Source organism: Solanum tuberosum, unplaced genomic scaffold (genome assembly GCF_000226075.1).
Source record: "Solanum tuberosum cultivar DM 1-3 516 R44 unplaced genomic scaffold, SolTub_3.0 scf00268, whole genome shotgun sequence".
Taxonomy (NCBI): domain Eukaryota; kingdom Viridiplantae; phylum Streptophyta; class Magnoliopsida; order Solanales; family Solanaceae; genus Solanum; species Solanum tuberosum.
This window is the reverse complement of record NW_006239190.1, coordinates 407608-417842: the sequence shown is the minus strand read 5'-3', so window position 1 is coordinate 417842 and position 10235 is coordinate 407608. Positions and strand designations below refer to the sequence as shown.

The 10235-nt window shown below is 29.7% G+C and overlaps 1 protein-coding gene across 1 annotated transcript; it reads left to right on the top strand.

The window, feature by feature from the left end:
* Positions 1-4550: 4550 nt before the first annotated feature.
* LOC107062775 (uncharacterized) lies at positions 4551-5327 on the top strand. Its single transcript, XM_015313797.1, has one exon. The coding sequence runs from the start codon at positions 4551-4553 to the stop codon at positions 5325-5327; it is 777 nt and encodes a 258-aa protein (XP_015169283.1).
* The last annotated feature ends 4908 nt before the right edge of the window (positions 5328-10235 follow it).

Sequence of the window (10235 nt, the reverse complement as noted above, 5' to 3'; positions counted from 1 at the left end):
AAAAAAACAATTTACTCTTTAAATAATTTATAGTAAACATGAACCATGCATATATGTTAGAGTTCGAAAACTTCAATTTTATATATATATATATATATTTATATAATTTGTAAAAAAATGATAGAACATATAAGGGACATGATAGAAAATATAAAAGACAACACTTCTAGAGATTATCGTCTGTCTTGATGCGGTTGTTGTTGTTGTTTATGTCTACCGGTTCCACAGGTGATGGGTACGTGTGGCCTTGTTGTTCTTCGAGGGTTATTGACGTCCTGCCAAATTATATTTATTATTGAATTCTATTAATATTTTATAAATGTCAAAATTGAAAATTTATCGATTATAACAACATACATATTGTTGTGAAGGTCCAACTTCATCATCATTTTTGATTTTGTGACATGTCATCCTGGAATAATATGTAAATCATTAACATATAATTTAATATAAATAAAATATTCTATAAATTATTTAAAGAGTATATTGTTTACCGTCGAAAAACTCAATCTCCCAGCATAAAATGGTGAGTTTTGAAATTGACGTTGTCGTACAAAACCTTAATTTCCTTCGTTGAATTCTTCAAAACCCAAATTTACAACATTAGGAGTTTGAAAGCCACTACCTTCTTCTTGTGTGTAGTTGGGCACACTCGTAGATACTCCAGCACGGTAAAAAATAGGGTAATACGAGGTGTCGGGAGTAGCCAATGATAAATTTGTGTTGGCCTCATATTGATCTCCCGAAAATCCCGTATTATGTTCTTCTATATGAACACCTCCTGAATTTGATGTTGTTGGTGATTGATTTTCATTTGGTGGAGTATAATGTTGTTGAAAGTTCAACCGTGTATTCAAATGAGCACCATTCATAGCATCTCTAGAATAAGATGTCATTTGTCTTGCAATGTCTCCCACTTGAAATGACTGAGTATTATCATTTTCTATTGTTTGATTCATTCTATACAATCTTTCATGTCCCATTACCTAAAATTCATATATATATATAATGTATTTTTTTTAAAATGCATACCAATGCCTCATATCTTCCTGTGATTGGTTGATATCCATGTTGGACAACATGTTCTGCATTTGCAATGAACTTGCGTGAATGTCATAGATACCAATTGAAATAATCAATTGGGTTTGCTTGATGATTTATTTGTACAACATGTTGATAACGTTCATTCCATGTATTTTCAGTATGAACAAACATCTGATGAGTATGCCTATCTATTTTGTGGCACTTATCGATTTTATAATGCTCATCAGAATAATGCACATTTACTGGTATATGTTGCACCAAACCAAATTGTCTTACTACACGATCAACCAGGTGCCACTCATGATATATTCCGAAAATAAGTGGCACCTTCACCATCCACACGTTCTTCCCTCGTCGACACCATTCATGCAGTGCATTAAGAACTTCTTGAGAATAAGACTCCCAAATAAACTATAGAAAAAAAAAAGTTAACATATATATCATACATTTTTTTTACCGTTTTAAATCTTGTAATAAACTAATTTTTTTTTAGTTATACTTGATAAGGTTGTAGATTGTCTAAAACATCTCTACAAAAGATCATATTTTTCGAGCATCATTCTCATGAACCCTTCGTCGAGACCACTTATATACAAGTGATTTTTGTCCCTCTGGTTGATCATTGTAAAGGCGATAGCATATGTTGAAATGGTATAATACGCTCCCACGCCCATACCTATAAAATAATAAATAATTTTTATTATTAGTATTAAAAATAGTCAATTATAATAATTACAAATATAAAGGTGATCATTCTGTAATAATGATATAAAACCATTTATAACGAAAACGTCGCATATAGAGGCGCGACATAATGAATGGTACAAGTATGAAAGTGTGACAGCTCCCCAAGCTTGTGTTACTAGTGCTTGTAAGTCACCCATTTCAATGAAAAAATTCGAATTAAATTTATTTCCTGACTTATCAGGAAATAATGTTCCTCCAAGCAACCAAAATAAGTATAATCTAATTTTTTGTTGTACCTCTAGTTCAGTGGAATTATCGTTTATTACATTTGAAGTTTCTATATAATTAACTAATGACGATGAAACAATTCTAAAACTTTGAAAGCAATCTTCCGTAGGAAACCAACCGGTTAAATTAAAAATTAAAGTTTGTCTAGCAAACAAATCCATGGATTTAGCGTTTGGTAGTAGAAGAAATGTACCTTCAACAACCATACCGAACATAACTTTCATATCCTGCATAGTTATTGTTGTTTCACCAGTTCTCATATGAAAGGTATGAGTCTCTGGACGCCACCTTTTAACCAAAGCAGTAATAATATTTGCATCGCATGAAAAGTTTCCTACTTCTAGAACACCTCTAAAACTTGTGTAATCAAAATAATTTAGTATACGTGTATGAAGCGGATTGTTTTTTAAGTGTTGCCATAAATTATAATCATGTCTCCGCACTATTAAACGTGTTTCCGTCGCAGATATTTCACCATTCCAAATTTTTTGAGATCGATGTTTATCTTGTAACGTTAAATCATCATACTCAATTGGTCCTTGATATGCAAAATTTTCTTGATTCATCTATATATCAAAATGAAAAAAATAAATTACATCATTATCAATACTATAACTTAAGATGAAATAATTAATAAAACATATAAATGATAAAAAAAAATAAAGTTATCATTAAATTACCTTATATTGTCTTGATTCTTCAAAAGTTTGCAAAATTTTATAACTTGCACAACTTTGATAGATTTCTTTAAATAGGAGTAGGAAGTGGAGTTGTCAAATGCATGGTTTTTATAGTGCATGGTCGTCAAAACGTTTAGTATTTTATTTTTTATTTTTCAAAACGTTTAGTTTTTTATTTTTTATGTATAGTTTTTAATTAATTTTTTTAAAATTTTGTTTGTTTGTTATTTTAATATAGTATTTTTTTAATTATTTTTTATCACTTTATCTAATAGTTTTTGACTACTAATTGAAGTATTTTATTTTTTATTTTCGTTGAAACATATACCGCGTGAAACTTGTACAGTATTGATTTAATTCAACACTGTACAAATAAATCACGCAAAACTACAGTGTTGATTTGATTCAACACTGAAGTTTCACGTGAAAGTGAAAATGTGTAAATGTGTAAGAACTTACAAGGCTCAAGGGGCAAGTAGCCTTGTGAGTTTTTTTTTTCAAAACGTTTAGTTTTTTATTTTTATATGTATAGTTTTTGATTAATTTTTTTAAAATTTAGTTTGTTTGTTATTTTAATATAGTATTCTTTTAACTATTTTTTATCACTTTATCTAATAGTTTTTGACTACTAATTGAAGTATTTTATTTTTTATTTTCGTTGAAACATATACCGCGTGAAACTTGTATAGCATTGATTTAATTCAACACTGTAAAAATAATCACTGTTAGTTCATCTTTTGAAGCCATTCCATATTTGGATTATACGAAAGATTTTGCAGACGAATCCGGATTTAACGTTCTTGACAACGCTCCACTAGGGAATGAAAAGAATCCTAAAAACATTAAGTCGGGTTTGATTCATGAAACATAAAATTATGTAAATTAATGATAAATATTTTTTCATTTAATTAATCGATTTTTTTTTGTATCATTACATATAGAAATAAAAAACAAATGAAATCGGCAGTGAGAATGTACAATATTGCTAAAGGGACAGAGTTCTTGTGTGATCAATCCAAAGGAAACAGTTGGAAGGTCATCTGCAAAAATAATATGTTGGGATGTCAGTGGATGATTCGTTTTCGCAAGACAGGCGGTGATATGTGAAAGGCAGGTAAAATGATTGACCACAGTTGTAATCCAGATACATATAAGGAGGATCATTACAATTTGAATAGCAACATGATTGATTCCTTATATTATTGAAAATCCCAATATTGCAATAAAGATGATTCAAGAAATCATCAAAGGATTGCACCACTACACTCCCAGTTATAGAAAAGCCCAAAAAGCTCGAAGGAAGGCGTTTGTTATGGTGTATGGCGACTTTGAAAATTCCTTTAAGGCTTTACCTAGATATATGACGGCTTTACAATTTTTTAACCCAGGTACTATTGTTGAGTGGGAGCACCATTCAACAACGATGCAAGGTGAGCAAATTTTCAAGTACTTATTTTGGAGTTTTAAAGTATGCATCGATGGCTTCAAAAGTTGCAGGCCTGTTATTTCTATAGATGGAACTCATCTTTATGGCAAGTATGATATTAAATTATTAATTGCTGTCACTATTGATGCGAACAGAAATGTTTTTGGATCTTGGTCATGGTTCTTGGCATTATTATGGAAGCATGTTGTTGTCGCGCGTAGAGGAATCGGACTTATTTCTGACCGCCATCAAGGTATCTTAAAATGTGTTCAATCTTTCGATTGGTTGCAACCTCCAATGACATACTACCGATTTTGTGTTCGTCATATGAAAGCAAATTTTAATAAAAAAGTTTAAATAGTGAACTTGAAAATCTAATGTGGTATGCTGCGACGGAGAATCAAGAATTTTTTTTTGTTCAAACAATGCAACAAATTCAAACATTGAACGCTGAAGTTTTTAAGTGGTTAAATGATCTTCCTTTGGAGAAATGGACTATGTACCTTGATAACGGTCATAAATGGGGTTCTTTGACAACCAAAGTATCTGAGTCGTATAATGGTGTGTTGAAGAAAGCAAGGGGGCTTCCAATCACAGCTATGGTTCGCTTGACAGTTAAAGCTTTGATTGATCGTTTTGTTGAACGAAGCACCCTTGCTAATGCTTTACTTGAACAAAATAAGTCTTGGCCTCTTAGCGTGGAAAAACGATTCAATGAAAATTGGAGAAAAGCTCAAGCACATACTGGAATGATGAACTATAGTACTACTCCAGCTGTATTTGAGATCCTTACATTTGCACACAATGGCAAAGGAGGAAATGTTCACAAAAATTTTGCAGATGCCAAAATATGTTCTTGTGGCAAATGGGTAAATTATCATATACCTTGCTCTCATGCAATCAAACTTTGTGGTCTTTGTGGTATCGAGCCAAAAACTTATGTGAGCAAATACTACACCACGAAGTATTACAAACGAACCTATAATGCTACTTTTACGCCAGTGGGGGATGAAATTTATTGGCCTCCTGTCACATTTAGTTTGGTTGCAAATAATGAATATTTGCGAACATCTACTAATCAATGCACAAGGCGACGCAAGAATGAAATGGATATCGCTCCAGCTCGCATGTCAAGAAAGTGTAGTATATGCAAGGAAACGAGACACACCAAGGTTCGTTGTCCTCGTAGAAATCCTTTGTAATATAAGTATTTAACTTTTAATATTCATGTTTATGAGTAACAAAATTGAGTTCCATTTATTTTAAGCATATAGTTAAATTTTTAATATTATAAAAACAATTTGTCAGTATCAAAATAGTAATAAAGACATAATACACTTTACAATAAAAGATACAAATAATCGAATATAATAATTAAGTGATATGATAATCATAATTTATATAATGTTACATATTTTAATTCTTCATCAATATTTGGTACAACATCAACTTCATCATTTATATATCAATTTGGACTCGTATTTTTTGTTTGCTCAATTAAGGATAACTGATTTATACAACAATACGGCACACCAAAATTCAGTGTTTCTGGTAAAAAAAAATTGTAAACCAGTCCCAATTGAATAAACGGGATATGTAGAATCTCTATGTAACTTTTCGTCTTCTAGTAGATTCCAATGTTCTTCTTCATTTGCTCCCTTATAGTTAAGATCGTCTAATGAATGAAATATCTCTAAAGCTTTTTTCATTTCATTGATTTCCTTGGACAAATATTCAATAACGACTGCTTCATCTCTAAACTTGCATGTTTGATAAGTAGCCGACAATGCTTGTGGAATTAGCAAACCATGCCAACGACATAAAACTTCGTAATCACACCTCTTCGAATATAAACCAAGCCACTCGAGCGTTTAGCCCCAAATAATAAAATCATCCATTTTAGAAGAATGTGGTTCTCCCTCAATGATGTGTCCTGCAACTTGTAAATCATAATAAATATTGATTGGTTTATTTTCTAATGGACAATTTTTTTCATACCATTTTCTTCCCGACAAATCGGTGTAACACCCAAATACTTTTCTACCATCTTTTGAGATACTATTATTATTATTTTTAGTACTATCAAACCAACTTTGTAATTTCATTTTTTTTTTTTGCATTGTTGAAAAAATATGTTTTCAAAATATGCATGAAACACATTCTACTATATTATAAAAGAGAGTTTAGGGCCAAGTATAATATATAATATTCAAGATTGGGACTTTTCCCAATCTTGAATATTATATATTATACTTGGCCCTAAACTCTCTTTTATAATATAGTAGAATGTGTTTCATGCATATTTTGAAAACATATTTTTTCAACAATGCAAAAAAAAAAAATGAAATTACAAAGTTGGTTTGATAGTACTAAAAATAATAATAATAGTATCTCAAAAGATGGTAGAAAAGTATTTGGGTGTTACACCGATTTGTCGGGAAGAAAATGGTATGAAAAAAATTGTCCATTAGAAAATAAACCAATCAATATTTATTATGATTTACAAGTTGCAGGACACATCATTGAGGGAGAACCACATTCTTCTAAAATGGATGATTTTATTATTTGGGGCTAAACGCTCGAGTGGCTTGGTTTATATTCGAAGAGGTGTGATTACGAAGTTTTATGTCGTTGGCATGGTTTGCTAATTCCACAAGCATTGTCGGCTACTTATCAAACATGCAAGTTTAGAGATGAAGCAGTCGTTATTGAATATTTGTCCAAGGAAATCAATGAAATGAAAAAAGCTTTAGAGATATTTCATTCATTAGACGATCTTAACTATAAGGGAGCAAATGAAGAAGAACATTGGAATCTACTAGAAGACGAAAAGTTACATAGAGATTCTACATATCCCGTTTATTCAATTGGGACTGGTTTACAATTTTTTTTTACCAGAAACACTGAATTTTGGTGTGCCGTATTGTTGTATAAATCAGTTATCCTTAATTGAGCAAACAAAAAATACGAGTCCAAATTGATATATAAATGATGAAGTTGATGTTGTACCAAATATTGATGAAGAATTAAAATATGTAACATTATATAAATTATGATTATCATATCACTTAATTATTATATTCGATTATTTGTATCTTTTATTGTAAAGTGTATTATGTCTTTATTACTATTTTGATACTGACAAATTGTTTTTATAATATTAAAAATTTAACTATATGCTTAAAATAAATGGAACTCAATTTTGTTACTCATAAACATGAATATTAAAAGTTATAAGTGTCAATCCAAAAATTATGGCACAATGGCCTATGTGCATTTCAAGGAACAACATCCAACATACCATGTGCCTCTCCTCAAGACTGAAGTGACATGACAATTGCTTTTGCTTTACTTGAAAATAAAATTTTGCACTGTTGATTCAAATCAACACTGCAAGGTTTTTAAATATAGATAAAGAGTTTGCGTGTTAAATTTTTTAAGTGTTGAATTGATTCAACACAAAAAAGTGTTATGTGAATTATTTTTTTAAAAAAATAATAGGCGTTTGAATTGACTTAAAAATCGTTTTTAAGAAAAAAAATAAAAACTAAGGGAAAACATACTTCTACTGTTTTAATTATTTCAATAAAAATTTAAGTTAGGTTTAACCTTGTTCATCAAACACTTCCTAACTTATTTGAGTAATTTTTATATTTCTCAAAAATTTACAAAAGTCATAAACTAACAAAGTGATAAACTTATTATTTTCTCTATATATACCAACTCTTGTAGAGTTATCATATATTCACAATGGTTTTGCTAACACATCATTTTCAACATGAAATCTACATAAAAAAAATTGTTAGATGCTATCCAAATTTTAGTAGCAATAGTAAGAATGGAAAGTACCTTCTTGAAATAAGACTTCACCAAATTAATTCGGATGGAAACAATCATGTTATCTCTTTTTTTTACAAGGCGAAGAAGCTAGAATGCCTTTTGTTACAAGGCGAAGAGGCTAGAATGTAAGTTTACTTTGCTTACATTCACAGGCTGAAGAACTCGAGTGTAAGTTTACTTTGCTTACATTCACAGGCAGAAGAATTCGAGTGTAACTTTACTTTGCTTACATTCACAGGCAGAAGAACTTGAGTGTTAGTTAATTCTACAACATCATGATGTAATGTCATGTTCTTGGAGATAACAATCAAGTTAAAGGATTTCAAATTTAAAGGAGAAAGTTTTAACTTCAAATTTGATTTTTATGAGATATTTAAAGTGATTTGTTGATGAAATTTGAAGTCATTTCATTGAAGATTTAGCTTAGTTAATTATGAACTACAAGCAACTGAAAATCGTAGAATTGTTGTCCTTTATATTTTCTATTTGAAATATCTAGAAGTGTTGTCTTTTATATTTTCTATCATGTTTCCTTACATGTTGTACTAAATAATATCAAATTATCTAAAATAATTATCGTGAAAAAAAATGTATTTTTGAACGATTCAACACGTATTCATGTGCTTTGACATGGTCTTGAAGAAAGAATATAATTAAGAATAACAATCACTATATGTTGACTTGCATAATAAACGACTATGGAGCAAAAAGGACAACTTTACATGTTAAATTTAAAATTTACCGTCTTATAACTTTTTAAATTTACCGTCTTATAATTTTATAAATAAAGTAGTATCATAAGACTTTTACATGTTAAATTTAAAATTTTAGAAACAACAATTATTTTTCAAAGATATGACCGAAAAGTGATTGGTGGGAATAACGCTATTTCTATGAAATTCTTTTATCCCCATGAAATTCTACTATTAGAGCAGAATAAATTTGAACCTCTTTTAATATTATTATTTTTTCCTTAGTTGGACTAAATCTTACAGATTTTAATTTAATATATAATATAACATAAAAAGAAAAAAAGGGTAACAACAGTTGTCTACTTGTCTCTATCTTCATTGAAAGAAACCACACTACAGATTCACATGTATATGTCCGTCTAGATAGAAACGTGTGTATCTTTATGCATCATATCAACAACTATGTATTATTATTATTAGACTTTTAACAAACAAGAAAATAAAACGAAATTTAAAATAAAATAAAAATAACAGCTTGTAAGGCTCATTGGCGGCTGAGCCTTACAAGGCTCATCGGAATTTGAGCCTCGTTTTAGAAAACCTAATTTAAACGGTGTTAAAAATTGTTACCCTTTTGATTTCATAATTAATTGAGTTGCCCTTTTGGAATTTTTGAAAAAAATTGTTGCCCTTTTGGTTTCGGACTCATAAAAAATGTATCCCCTTGTTTATTCATTTTTAAAAAATATATATAATTATACTTTTTGTGTTATATCATAAGCCTCCTTTAAACTTTTTGTAACGATCCATTTGATCGTTTTGAGTACTAGAGCTTTTTATTTCATAAAAGACTTTTCTGATGGATTCTAAATAAGTATTTTGGACTATTCGTATAACTACAATTATATAATTAAGGGAGGTAATTTTTATAATTAATTTAATTGGTGATTAAAGATAATAACATTAAAATTAGTAGTGGACTACTTCTACCATTCCCATAATTAGTCATAATAATAATTAGGGGTTCCTATCTTGTGTCATAAACTCAAAGGGAACTTTAGCGACGGTAACACAATTAGCAGAGAGGCCGACGAGTGCTTCAGGTGAACAAAGTATGTAGTAGTACAATATTGAGATAATTTGGAATTCAATATTTAATTTTATTGGGTTGAAAAATAAAAGAAGAGTTAATTAGTTGCAAATTACTTTCTTCCTTCACGTGATCTAATGGGGAAAAATTTAGGAAATTGGAAAGTAATTATTGGCAAGACAAGAATAATGTGCATATTTTGAATTAGGTTTCGTGTATTTCCGTGTCACACTTATTCTTCTTTGGTTAATTTTATTTTGTGGTTTTAGGTGTTGGCTGCCACTGGTATCGTAACCAGTAGTGGTTTCAACTTTAAATATTATAATTTTATTATCATATTATTAACTAAATTTTGATATATTGAGATAGGTAATTAAATATTAAGTGTAATATTATATGAATTCCATAGTAAATTTCTTGCAAGTTGAACTATGAGTAAAATTTAAATGTAATACCATTTTTCGGTGCGGAACTGGTAGTTGTGGAAT

Excerpts from the sequence above, each read along its gene's own strand:
- LOC107062775 (XM_015313797.1), top strand. The coding sequence starts at position 4,551 with ATGCAACAAATTCAAACATTGAACGCTGAAGTTTTTAAGTGGTTAAAT.